The 14,358-nt window shown below is 48.4% G+C and overlaps 1 protein-coding gene across 1 annotated transcript in view; it reads right to left on the bottom strand.

Annotated features, from left to right (window-relative positions):
- LOC131265427 (RING finger protein nhl-1) overlaps positions 1 to 9,330 on the bottom strand; it is a 28,007-nt gene extending 18,677 nt beyond the window's left edge. The window contains exons 1-5 of the mRNA XM_058267687.1: positions 9,196 to 9,330; positions 6,045 to 6,180; positions 4,545 to 5,974; positions 962 to 1,716; positions 596 to 838 (exon numbers count right to left, since the gene is read on the bottom strand). Of these exons, the coding sequence (XP_058123670.1) occupies positions 596 to 838; positions 962 to 1,716; positions 4,545 to 5,974; positions 6,045 to 6,180; positions 9,196 to 9,330 (2,699 nt within the window). The remainder of the gene's footprint in view (positions 1 to 595; positions 839 to 961; positions 1,717 to 4,544; positions 5,975 to 6,044; positions 6,181 to 9,195) is intronic.
- Between the last annotated feature and the right edge of the window lie 5,028 nt (positions 9,331 to 14,358).

Below are 14,358 nucleotides of genomic sequence, written 5' to 3'. Positions count from 1 at the left end.
TCATTTTCGGGCAAACTCTCGTAGTGTGACTATAGTATTTAGAGATTCATGAATCATGAGTCTTTAGCAGTTTTGAAACTTATGAATCTTTTATCTAAGATTCTTCTTATGTTTTTTCATATGAATCTTTCATCTAAGATTAATTCAGATGGATTCAAAAAATCTTATGGGACTCGAATCTTCAAACATTTATGAATCTTTCGAAACCTTAATGAATCTTCATGAATCTTTCATTGGCGTTGATCATGCGACAAACAAAAATCACTTTTTATCGGTTGATGTATCTTTGGGATGGATGAGTTTCTCATCAAAAGATTCAAGAATTTTTTAAATTCCAAGAATCATCTGAATCTGATTTACACAAATTTAGTCTTTAAAGTTTCGCGGTTCGCAGAGGATTCGTAAATGTCGAAAGTAGTATGAATCTAAAAAGATTCATTAATCTCATCTAGAACTCATGAGTCCCAATAGCTTCTTGAATCACTCTGAATAATTCTTTCATAAAAGATTCACAATGATGGATTCGCGTTCAAAGATTCATCGGATTCAACTCTATTCCATTTCGCTTTAGAGCTTCCCGACGACGACGTCTTACCTCGAGGCGAGATAAGCCGAGGGTGAGTTGGTGGTAGTCGGTGAGACCGGTTCGTCCTCCTCCTCGTCGTTGCCGAAGTTGTGCGAGGAGCGAGAGCGGGCGAGTCGGGTGCGCCGATCCGCCAGCGCACTGAAGCGACTGCGCCCTCCTGCGCCATGCCGGCTGTCCGAATCATCCGTCGCCTCGTCCTCGGGCGCCACCACCGCCGTGCTCTTGCTCTTGTTCAGGAAGCGGCTAGTATACCTGAAAGAACGGAACGTGTCCTACAAACCAAAACGAACGGAAACGAAAGCGGGAGCGAAGGGGGAAAAAAGAGCGAAAGCGACTTTCAGGCAAGCGATTGGCACGAAAGGCGGAAACATTTACCCGGACCCGGCGCCATACTTGTTGTCCTCCGGTTCCGGCGCGTGGCTCGTGGTGCGCGAGCGCAACGCCGACGAGCCGGAGCTCCCCGATCCGTACTTGGGGCTCTCGTCCCGCTCGTAGTGGTTCTGCGAGCTCCGGTAGCTCGTCGGGCTCGAGTATCCGCTCGAGGTTTTGCGCGAGTTCTCCGACGAGTCCTGGCGCGAGACGCGCCCAAACAGGGGGCTGCTGGGCGTGTCGTGCGCGGAGCGCGTCGACACCGGCGAGCTGGGCGCCACCGGAGCCGGTGCGACCACCGCCGGCTTCTCCTCCTCCTCCTCTTCCTCCTCCTCGGACTCCTCCTCCGAGGATGACTCTTCCTCGGAGCTGCTCTCCGATTCCTCCTTCTTCTCGGCCGCGGCGGCGGGAGTTGCCGTGGCTGCCTGCTGCGTCTGCGGTAAGAAGCGACTCTGGAAGGGCTTCTTGGCGGCGTCCGTGGTTCCGGTGGTCACCGACCCGGAAACCGCCGTCCCATTGCGCTGGGCGTTCTCGTTCGCGTTCTTCAGGATCGTCTTCGGTTTCACTTCCTGCGGCGGTTCGACGGTGGTGCGGGGAGCTGGCGAGGCTCGCGAGCTCTCGCTGGACGATTCGTTCGACTCGCTGCTCGCCGAGCGGGCCGCCGGTTTCTTCTGGGTCGCGCCCGTTCCCGGCTTTCCGCCGGCCGACGACTGGCGCGAGTTGCGGCGGGCCAATTCCGACTCGTCGTGATCGCTGTCAGCCTGGCTCGGGAGAAGCCATTTTCCGGATTTCAATTTCGCACGCGACACGAATGACGATGAGTGACACGTTGTTCGATGGGTTCGACGGGATGATGAACGATCCAAACGTGAATGAACATCCAAAAACAGCGAAGGAAAGGAAACATAGAGTGAGAGAAAGAGAGCGAGAGAAAGAAACAATACATTGATTATGAATGGTGCGTGCCAGTCGATCACTGAAGATGGGCAATACTTCAAGACGAGAGAGAGAGAGAGAGAGAAAAAAACCCAATACTTTTGTCCAATTTCAAATGACACCTTCAAGGACTTCCTGAGCAGGGCTATCGTGTGTAAACGATTTTATGGCTGCAGTGAGTGAGAGGTTATTCGTTAGGGGGAAAACGATCAGATTGATGATACACCACCCCATTATTAGCATGTCGAGTGATTGATGGTTCCAAGCAAGACCCGACACTTTCGGCACGATTCGGTTTTTCCACAGTTCTTATTTTCGAGGTCAACAGTACTGCTGTCTTAAAAATAGTACCTCAACTAAGCGCTTATCAAGCAAGTTACTCGTGGATTTGTGGATGAATTCAATGAAATGAATGATGACTTTAATTTGCCCGTTTGATACGCTTGAGGTGTTGAAGATGAAAACATCCATTTTCCTCAAATCCTTATGACATAAACATTTTAAATTGAGCAGTTTACTGATGTTATTTAAACTTAAACAAGTTGCATTACTCGTAACAGTGGAGATTTGCTTTTATTTCTTCTGTGGTTTCAAGTTTACTGACGATTTTTCGAACCACCTTCTAGTTTGTAAATCATATCGATAACTCTGGGTCTTACACTGTTTTCAGGGCCAGTTCGTCCTCATCAAGCTGCTCTTTGCCAGTAGTAGGCAGTGAATTGCACACGCAAGGTTTTTGTTTGGCATCGTTAGGAACCAGTTTGGGTTTGTTAAGTTTAACTTTGCCGTTATCGGTAGCAACATTGGCGCGACAACAACGCGACCTTTTCTCGTCGCGCCAATGTTGCTACCGATAACGGCAAAGTTAAACTTAACAAACCCAAACTGGTTCCTAACGATGCCAAACAAAAACCTTGCGCGTGCAATTCACTGCCTACTACTGGCAAAGAGCAGCTTGATGCGAACGAAATGGCCCTGAAAACAGTGTATTTACATTATTTAGATACTGTGTTAACTGGATCAGAGTGGTTTTGAGTATGAAGAGGGGTATGGAAACAGTGTAAGAGTGCGTATAGTGAAATAAACTCGTTGCTAGCTAATTAATAAAGTAACTGTTTGGTGAAAAATTACGTTCCAACTACGTCGAGTGAGTAGTGTTCCCTTTTTAATTCCAATGCCGATGTAAGTAGACCCTTCAAAGGCTGCCCATATCCTCATTAAAATGATCCAGTGAAGCTTATGTTTGCATTGTGAGTTCCCTGTCTGCCCCTGGATGCGTTTGTTTAATTGTAATGCCACGCCGGATGGATGCTAGTGCGCGTGTTGTTAATTGATTACAGGCCACCTTTCGAGAGGGAAAAATCGCTACCACAAACGATGGGTAGGTTTGGTTTTGAAATCCCCACCGATCGGGTACGGGTATGGGGTGGGGTGGTGAGGGGAAAAACCAAAACCAGGTCAACCTTTGGCGACCCTCCATCCTCCGTTCCCCCGCGCCCCGTCCGTATCGTTTCGTTCTGATTCTGATTGTCTCTCAAAATCGAATTGCCAAACCAGAAAAAAACACACACCAACCGTCACGGCGCGCATCCGGGACCCCCCGTGGGGGGTGTGTGGGGCTCTTCCGCTCTCCGCATCCTCCTCCGTCGGTCCGGGGTGTTGGATTAGGGTTTAACGAACTAGAAACCGCACAGCGTTGACAGCGTTCGCCTGGATGGAGCGGATGCTGCTGACCACCGAGCTGACATTGTTTTTCGCTTCGCTCCGCGACTCCAATCGATGATTGTTTCATCGTATATGTGTTCGCGCGCGCGTGTGTGTGTGTATGTTCTTGTGGCGTTGTTATAGCTGGGTGTGGTCCAATGCGAAAGCAATCGTAATTTTTGCGGCCTCCTCGACGTGTATCCAGCGGGTTGTAGCTTTCCGCAACGTGTCATGCTTGTTGATAAGTCACTCTTAGCGCTCTTGTTTACGTTCGGCAACCGTCGCGAAGTTGAACTATTGATCGTTGCCATAGGACTCGATTAGCTCCCCCCGGCCGTTGAACATCGATCTCTTGTGGTTTTGGGTGCAAATTTTGGTGTGGCGTGTTTTAATCCTCCATGTTGGATTCTCCCCTTCGGTTCTGGGTTGTAACGGAACAGTACTTCGGTGGAGGCGACACAAGAGACTACTTTCATCCAGACAGACATTGGTTCGGGAGACGACTGCATCCGTGCGCATAGACGATTTTTGGAATATCTATTCGTAGCTTAATCGCGGTGGGCGTTAAATAGTTGCTAGAAGAGGTTAGGTACTGCGTAGACGCCATAAGGCTTAATAATACATTTGACTACTTTTTTTCTTTGCTATTTCCCTCGTGGAGCTCGTTAAATACTGTAACCGATCCAATGTAGCTGCTCTCTAGCGGGGCTTCATTAGACGCTTTAAGTTTCGTTCTTCAGGGAACTCCATAACCCACGGTCCTTGTTTGTACTCTGATTGGGCATGTTGTCACTCTGACGGTGTGTGTGTGTCACAAAGAGAGATCGAGGGAGAAAGAGAGAGAGAGAGGGAGAAGAGGGGGATTGCCGGGCAGGTGTGTGTGTGTGTGCGTGTGGTCGCTACAAGGAGGAAACCGTTACGGGCGGTGTTACTCTTCATCGGATCTCACCTCGACGTGGGGCGATGAGCGACGGGCCGGCGACGACGGGCTGTCACTGTCATCGCTGGTGGGTGTCGCGGTTCGGCCGGCCTTCAGCGCCGAGACGCGATCGGCCGTCGGTCGCTCCGGTTCTGCCGCGGCCAGCGCCGTCGCCGGCGCGGTCGAGCTGGAGGCTCCCTTGTTTTGGCGCTTGATCTTCGCTATCTCGTCGTCCTCGGAGAGCTGGCGGGCGGTGGCCGTGGGTGCCCCGGCCTTCGGCTTCACGCCGAGCGGCGACGGTTTGGCCAGGGCGGGCGGGGTGGTCGGTGCGGCCGGCTTTTTCTTGCCCTTCTCCTGCTCCTGCAGGCGCTTCATGACGCGCGGCGAGTCCATCAGGCGGAAGATGCCGCTGAGCGGACCCTTGGCGCAGTCCTCCGTGCTGGTCACCTTGTTGCGCTCCTTCTCCAGCTCGGCCGGCGTCTTCGTGGGCGCCTTCGACTCGTTGTCCGAGTCGTTGTCGAGCTGGTGGCTGCGGGCAAAGCGCGACCGGAAGCGGCCCTTATCCGCGCGGCTCGACGAGGTCGTATCGTCATCGTAGTCGTAGTCGGCCGCGCCGCGCCCGTACCGCGACTCGGCCCCGTACCGCTCCTTCTCCTGCGTGACGGGCTTGACCGGGCGCTCGCCGAACTTGCGGCCACCGAGCAGCGGCTCCTCGTCGGCGTTCCAGGCTTGGGTGTCCTGCTGCTGGCGGAACTGAGCCGCCAGCCGGTGGTCGCTCTTCGAGCGCATCAGGCCCGGCCCGGGCGGCGGCTGCAGCAAGCCCTGGCTCTGGCTCGTCGCGGCCCCACCGTGGTTCGGGAGGTTCAGGTCGCCGTACGAGGACACCTCGTTGATCAGCTTGTTCGGGTCGATGTTCATGATGAAGCGCACCTTGCGGCTGTAGTCCATCGTTTCGCAGTCGAAGTTGCGGATGAAGTCGACCGTGCGCAGGAAGATCTCCTTCGTGTCCATCAGCTCGCAGTCGTCCCACTCGACCGAGTCGTTCATGTACTTCTCGGCCAGGTCCGCGTTGCTCTGGATGTTGGCGATCTCCTGCTCCAGGTTGTCCTTCATCGCGATCACGTTCTTCAGCTCGGTCGACATGTACTTGTCCATCTCGTGGCGCAGGTGGTCGGTGCGGTCCTTGAGCGCCTTCTGCAGCCGGCGGTAGATCTCGTCGATCTCCTCCGACACGCTCGTGCAGTTGTTCTGCAGGTTGGACGCGTTCTTCTCCACCACCGCCAGCACCTCTTTCAGGCGGTGCAGCCCGCGTCGGATCTGGTTGTTGATGCGGCTGATCTCCCGCCGCAGGATGTCCATGTGGGCGCCCTTACAGTCCGGGCAGATCTTTTTGTCGCAGTGCACGCACAGGGCACAGTACGACTTCTCCGAGCACACGTTGCAGCGTTCCATCACCTGACCTGTGCGGGGTGAACGCAAAAAAACCATCAAACATCGACCACAAACACACAAACCCGGGTTGCTACCTACCGGACGTCGGGTCTGGCAGCTCGCCAGTGATTTCGATGTGCAGCTCGAGGAACCGCTGCAGCGTGACGTTGGTCGGGAATCCCTGCACGCCCTGGTACGGTATTCGGTGTTCGGCGCGGCATTCTGGACACTTTACCTGCGGGGTGAACGGGCGGGAGAAGCGACCAGAGAGAGAATTAATTTTAGTTTCCAAACAACACAAAACACGGAGGCCATAAACATTTCGCCTTACGGGCGGTTTCGGTGGGATTCCTGAGCCAATTTAGTCAATCCCGTTAAATTAACTTTGTTCTACGGTGGTTTTTCCCTTGGGCTTGGCTTGTCAAATAAATTACTATCGATCGGGTTCACTTCAAACTTTCACGAACATAAACGACGTGATAAAATGCGCCCTGGGGACGTTCTTCTAAACCACGAGACCACTTCATAGAATCGTTCAGTGTAATTGAATATACTAAAACGGAACTTGCCCAGATTTGTCTCCCTAAATCATGCCTGCAAATTTGTACATCGATATCGAGCACTATTTCTGCTTGCCAGCAATCAAATAAGGCTTCACCATACTGAATACTGATGGACGTACTTTTATGACCAGCTACGCTTCGAGAGCGTAAACTTTCTCCTCGGCTGCCACTAGCAGCCATCAAAATGGAAATGCGCTTCATCTACACTGCGTCCCAAAATGATAGCCTCACCTAGTTTTTTCTGTGCAGGGCGAATACCGAGCATATAAATTTTTCCAAAAAATTCACAAATATTTGTAAGTATAAAACGACTACTTTGCATAAATATTGTTGAAAAAAACGAATGAACAATCCCTTTCGGTCCAAAAAACTAAAATCAGTGGTGTCCCAAAATGATAGCCTCACTTAGGATTTTGATCGAATTATCAACAAAAATAGCATAAATGGATTAAAAAGTCATGATTTAGTTATCAGTTGGTTCTCCGTTACGATTTATTGCTTGGAAAATGCTTGATGGTATGCTCTCCGATAATTTTTCTAACGTATTTACTGATAAGGAACGCCAAGCATTTCGGATAGCAAGTTTAAGGTCCTTTAGGGTCTCGTAATGTCTCCCATCTTCATAAATCTCTTGAACTAGCGTTCCACAAACATTCTCTATTGGATTAAGGTCTGGGGAAGAGGCTGGCTAAGACATTGTTTCGATACTAGATCGTGCATGGTGAGTTCTTGTTGTCTTGCTTGCGTGCACGGCAGCATTTTCTTACTCAAAAATGAGCTGTTGAGTGTTGTGATTTTCCAGATAAGGCTTTAAATGATTGTCCAGGATGTCGATAAACATATCGCTGTTCATACGTGTTGGTATAATGGCCAATTCACTTCTACTAAGACCGCTGAACGCAGCCCAAATCATGACTGATTCACCTTCAAAATTGCGACGGTAGAAAAATCGTGCTTTCGTCTCAAATCTCGCCGGTAATGGATGTTACCATCCGATCCATCAATATTTAACTTTTTTCCATCAATATAATCCACCTAACATGAATTAATAATTTAAAATTTGAACAAGACTACAAAGTGACAACTTACGTTTCTCCACTCATTCTTCCATGTCATATGTTCTGTAGCAAACTCCAATCTAGCGACTTTTTGGTGAAGTTTGAGGGCAGAAACTTTCTTCATGGACTCTCTTACAATATCAGAACATGAATTCAAAGCTCGCAACACACCATTTTTGTGCACATTCAACCAGAAATCGTTTTTTGTCCTATGGCAACCTTTGGTTGCATTGAAAGCAACTTAAAAAATCCTCCGATTATCACGCGAGGAAAGATTTTGAAGACGACCAGGAGACTTCTGAAGCCCATATTAACTGGAATCTTTTACATAATCGTTAATGACGTTTGTGAATCTATTTATTAGCACAACAATCTCATGATTTGACTTGCCATTAAAGCGATAAGCATCAATTTGACTTTTTTCTCGTTCCTATAGTTGTTTTCTGCTTCCAATGTTCAAATTTAATTACAAATTTAAGTAAGAGAACTCAAAAATTACTTCTGGCAACTGATAACGTAGCTAGGAACTGGGTTGCTTTGTTAATTTGAATGATTTTTGAAGTGAGGCTATCATTATGGGACACTCCATTTTTTAAATTTTTGACCAAAATGTTATAATTAATTTTTCTTTCTGATAAATTAGAAGTGAAACACATTTCTTTTAGATTAAGGAATATGTTTCTGTCGTTTATTTTACTTTGCGATCATTTAAAATAGCATATGAGCGAAAAAACTGGGTGAGGCTATCATTTTGGGACGCAGTGTATATCTCGAGTGCTTCGATGAACGTATGCATCGGTACAGTGTTCTTCACAAAACCTCCCGGCCACCAACAAACCGGGTTGATTTTCCGGGGCCAGCGTACGACAGCAGGAGGAAAAATCAAATTTATCAAACCCGCATACAATTCACTTTGGCAAAGCATTTTTCTTCCCTTCTCGAACCGAACGTGGAGAAGAATGTGTTGCTTCTCAGGGACCTCGCCGTCTTTGTACCGAGATTCTTTTCACGGATTTCGGCAGGCAAGGATCCGGACGGAAATCGAACGCCACTACACGCCAACTGCCGGGTTGCACGCTCTTGCGCTCGGGGAAAAAGGCATCGGTGCGAGCCACAAATGTGTGACCCAGCAGGCAAAACTGGTGAGAAAACCATACCGCAACTTCGGTATAATATATATCGATGTACGATGGTCTGCTGCCGACAAAGGCACTGAAGGTTTAAATTGGATTCCGGCTCTTGAGAAGGCACACTCCGTAAACGTTTCCAACAGCGGCACGCACGTCCACGGCAGATGGTGAATTGCAAGGAACTTGAACGTCGTGTACAAATTTTTCATAAATAAAAGGCAGTGCAACAAAAGAATACACATATTTACTCGAAAAACTGGATTTTAGATGTTTTTGAATTCATAAAATAAGAAACTGAACAGAATAAAAAGAGTGCATAATCAAATGTATAAGAATAATAAGACTATGCTTTTGGAATTAGAAATCTGATTTAAATACCTAATAGACCTTTGGTTAACATTAAAGATTGAGTGATATTATTACTTCGAGCAAAGCACGGAGAAAAGAGGACCCAGAAGCGGCAAGCGAACAATTCCGGACTGACAGCTTGCCAACTCACCTGTCGCTTGACGTAGTCGATCAGGCCGTCCATGCACGGCTCCATGCAGAACGAATGCTGACATGGCAGCAGCTTCGGGTTGCGGTATCGATCGAGACACACGCAACACGTCAGTAGTTGCTCAAATTGCTCCATTTTTCACTGAAACGAAGCAGAAGAAGGAAAACACGGATTAAGGTAGGAGGAAAAACACACACACACGGAGCGATGGAAAATAAACCGTTTCTAGTTAATTCATGGGGGAGATATTTATATAAATAGTAACACTTGAACAAACACTCACACACACTCTTCAACTAGCAAAAACTTCCAGTTTAGTTCAGCTTAAGAGAACTCCAAAGTGGATAATGCTTTAGTTCGTCCAACGTTTCAATCAATAGGCAGTTTTTCTTTCATCTACATTTTCCCAACCTGTGGAACAGAATATCACTGACAAGAGGATATCTAACGAGCAGCAGCTGAAGGTCGTTTACTAATTGGAATTCCAAAAGGAAAAAAAAAACAACCATTTCGGCCGGAACAGGAGACTGTCAAACGTCAGTGTAACCTCATTTGAAATTTGAATCTCATCTGCGTGGGATGAAGCTAGGTCGTGGCTCCATTTACTGCCAAATACTACGTAAGTATAACGATTCCGTTTCACAGCATTACGCTGACAGGAGATAGCATTTTATCTGCCTGTTTTTTTGAACCTACGAAAGGTTAATTTTACTTGCAGCTTTCATCGGAAAGTTTTAAATAAAGCCGTTTGCGCTGAAAAGAAGATGTTTTATATTCCAATGAATGCGTCATACTCATTCCGATACGATGGTGAATCTCGACGCAGCTCGACTGTTTCGAATTTCTCTTTAACGAAAACAACTTCTCCCACGAGCACAGAATCCCCTCCCTTCACACCGCGAAAACACGAACCTACGTCAAATATTCATTCATTCATTCAACAATTTCACCCAAAATAGCGGGAAATAAATATAGCCATGACGATCCCGAGAATGATCTGCCAAAGGAGAGAAAAAGGCAGAGAGAGAGTAGCTCACGTCAACGGGTTTTCCCCATTTGCAGGGACGAAAACTCAATTGATGAGACAATAAGATCCAAATGTGGAAAGTTTGTGTTTTAAGTTGTTAATCAAGTAAACTACCTACGCCAACTGCGATGCGGGAGTTATTATGCGCAGATGGGAAGGTGCATTCAAATTGCAATTTCCTTTCGCAAACTGCCTCACCAACATCGGCAACCACGGCAACGCTGTGTAAGAAGTAACGCTCTTCGTAAGATTTTCATTCTGACAAATTTGATTTCCTCGAGCTTTCCCGCGTAACTAGAACTAGAACTAGTTCACGTCCCTTAACTTTCGTCAGTCGAAAGCTTGCGTTCTCCATTCGTCGGCTTTGTTTCGTGCTTGGTGAAAGAAGAATCTGGTGGTGGAGGGTTCCATTTTTCTTATTTCCTGCCGACTGGAAAGTTCTGATATGATTAGCTCTGTCATATGCAGCTGCACATCCCAGAATCGGGCCTTCCATTCGGTTGAACGTAGGCGGCCAAAAGTGGAAGTGCATCGTTGGATGCACATGTGCATCGCTGACGCCGGAATGGAAAGAGATTGTAGTTGGGTTTTCTCTGTTTTTTTTCCCCGCCTTTCCCAGCCAGTACCGTCATTTGCAATCGAATTTTTCCCACCGAGTGCACGCGCAGATGCACGTTTCTGCATGCATCATGCATCGTAACGGAAAGCGTGTCCGGAATACAAACCCAACCCGTTGCTATCATTTCGCCGGACAAGGACGCTCCAGGCTGGCGCTGGTTGATCGCATCCCGAGCACGGAGCGGACATTTTTCGATCGGGAGTTTTCGGGAAGAAAAGTGCAACCAGCTCCACCAGGGTCGGGGAGGGGATGTTCTTGGCAATTTTACGATATTGACTGGACCGTACATTTGGCGAGCGTTGCACGCATCTGGTGTGTTCTATAAATAATTCCCAATCGAGATCGATGACGTTCACGGTCAAACGCGGTATCGGCGCAAACCGAACTCCAAACCGAGCGTCGTGCGGATCCGGCGTGAAAATAAACCCGAAAAGCGGTCATTTTCCGCCCGCCGCATGCGTCACTGCCTCGAGATTTCAAGAGCGCGGTTCCATTTTGCGCTTTTTTTCCGGACGCCTTTGCCTTTCCTCGACCTTTTTCTTTTCCACGGTGGCAAACAAACCCGTGGCAAACATCGAATGTGAAACAAAGTTTGACAATATCGCGTTCGCGCTCGGTACACCGGGGTTTTTTTTTATTTTTCCTTTCGGGCGAAGGTCTTTGAACTATTTCCGTTCGAAACGGTGCGATATATTTCCGTTCGGGTTGATTGTTTTTGGTTTCGACGTGCCCTGGCCCACGTGCCCCCCCTGCCCGCTGGGTGTTGTGGGTTTGAGCTGCTGATTTTGCACAAGGATTCGTGGATTGGGTTCAAGGTAGGAAGCTGCGCCGAAAAGAGAGCCGTCAACGAAGATTTTATGTACAACCGGGTGAAGGTTGCCAACCAGAATGACAGATTTCAAAACGAGATCTAGCGGTCTCTTTGCTTGCAGTAAGTGAAGAAATTGAAGATGGCTAACGTGTATGGATATGTATACTAAAGAAGTGGAAAACAATTATGTAGAAGTAATAAATTGAAGAACGAACGACGAATTAAACACAACGCAAAACAAATCAATAGCCAGTTCCGTCCTAAAAGACAAACGTCATAAGTCACCTTAGCACCATGGCCACAGGTTCTGCTTCGTTTGGATGTTGTTTATTTGAAAGAGACACCTAAAACGACACTCCACGACTGCTGAGCACCGGCACTATTAATAGCAAACGGTAAGCATTAGTCACGCTTTCGAATAAATCGTCGACACTTTTGCTCGAGCGACCGGTGTATGTGTGTGTGTGTGTTAAGACGATATGTCGTTAGCCGTAAGCATGAAAAAGTGAATCGAAACCCACTGAAATTAAACAAAGGTACCTGTACAGTGACATCAAAGCGATGAGGCACTGCTTTCATATCGGAAACTTCAGCCCTTACTCAGAAGCGGAACGATAGAAGTACGTCTTCGCGTGGAAGCCATATTCAAACACTCCGTTCAAACGTTTTCTTTTCACCACAATGAGGAAGAAATTCGTTTGAATAGAATATGAAGCGGTGGTTGGTGGGACAATCAAGAGTTAGTATCTGCTGTATGCGCTCCTGCCGAACCTCGGGGGGATGGTATGAGGAACCCAGGCCGACAATCTCCCGGGAAATAAAAAACCGGAAGATCCTTCACTGCACCCCGTTTGCCAAGATGCACCAAGACGTACCTGCACAGTGTAATAGTACTTTGTGGGTTGTGGAAAAGGAACAAAAAAAAAAAAAGAAACAGCAAAAAGCAGCAGCGAGTGCCGTGGCACTAAGTGAAGAGCGCGCGTGTGTTGGTGTAGTTTTCCGATCCGATTTTCCACTTTCTTTTTTTTTGCGCGATGCAAAGATGTTCGTTTCTGCTTCGCTCAAAGTTCGGATTGTTTTTTCGCTTCGAAACGGGGTACGCAAAAGACACTCCTGGCAGAAGCACCACTCTGGGGCCACAACTATCACGACAGGAAGCGGCGGTAGCAGCAAGAACACCAGCACGATGAATGTTGAAAGCAACACTTGCGAAGCAAACACTCAGTTAACATTACACACTCTACGGCAAGCACAAACTGGTGATGGTATGTTTTAAATTGTACTACACAGCGTTTGGTGATGGTTTTTCGATTAATATACACTCCACACTCAAGCACCGAACCGCTCCGATTCCTGCCTCATCATCACCCTCCACGGCGAACGAATGGAACGTACTTGTAGTTGGTCGGATTTTTTTTTCTTTCGGGGTTTCCACGCCCACGGTATGTGGTGGAAAATAATCCACTTCGGCTTCGTTGTATGCAGTCACTTGAGGGGCTGTAAACTTTGTAATCGCTAAACTTTCACACTCAGCTCTACGACCACTGAATGGAATGGGCAGAGGAGTTAAGCTGCATTCGCTGTGTGAAAAATTTGGCAATTGTGCAACGCTTCTTTTCCCGAATTTTTCCTTCCCGATCGGCAGCCGTGCGCGGACTAAGATCAACTGGCCCACCGGTGAGCTCCAAGCGCCGAGATCGGGATTTTCCGCGATCGCATAGACACCCACACATATACAGGGACCGTTCTCCCGGTGGTGTTGGTACTCCGGTCTCCGGCGATCGTCGGTTTCGGTATCCAATTTTGCAGCACTCTTTGTCTCTCTCTCTCTTGGGTTCGATTCCTCAAACTCAAGCAGCTAAGGATGTAGCTCTCGGGAAGGATGCTCCAAATGCGCCCGCGTTGCCATCGCCTAGGGCAACACCGAGGCAGCCGAGATCATTCTACAACCGGAGTTTGCCAGCCGTTTGGCAGCCAGACTCTCCGCGGCTTTAACGCTCTCCATCGGCCTGGCAGTAGTAGACCCGAGTGCGCCGGGTTTTATAAATAGTACACTACAAATTCCAACCTCCTTCTCCCTCCCCTTGTGGAAGTAGGTTGAGCGGAGCCGGGTTCAATGGGGCGTAGAGAGCCCCACCCGCACCCCCATCCACCCAGTTTGTGCCTCCCAACCAGCACCGTTTGGGTATTAATAGCATCGCACGGTGCGCGATACGGGACGACGTACATTTTGGACTGACCACCACGCACGAGCACGTTCGTGTGGGTTAGGGTGGGCTGATCTGCATGGGAGTTGATTGACATTTTTTTTCCCACCCTTAACCGTTGTGTCTTTGTTGCCTCAAGCGAGTGCCCGTTGCGGTTTGAGTAGTTTTCCACCGAGAATGCCACGTTCTTACGCTGCCCAGTAACGCCTCGTAACGCTCCTGTAACGTTACGATCGGCAAAACGTCATATCTGCTGATTGATTTCCCACCAACGGGCACTTCTTCTAATCACATAATCCACTCGGGTGTGATTTGAACGGGAAAATGGGGGGTTTTTCTTTCTATCCCCTTTACCGCGAGGCACATACTCGTACGTGGTTGATTGACCGGGCTCATCAGAGAATTAGGTCATTCGCTTCAGCCGACGAGTGCGCTTCCTGTAGCCGAGCGGCCGAGCTGGTGCCGTGCCGTTGGTTTCGTGTTGTTTGTTCAGATGCAC

This window comes from Anopheles coustani, chromosome 2 (assembly GCF_943734705.1).
Source record: "Anopheles coustani chromosome 2, idAnoCousDA_361_x.2, whole genome shotgun sequence".
NCBI classification, from domain to species: Eukaryota; Metazoa; Arthropoda; class Insecta; order Diptera; family Culicidae; genus Anopheles; species Anopheles coustani.
Note: the sequence above shows the minus strand (reverse complement) of the source record. Positions and strands in the feature narration are given on the sequence as shown.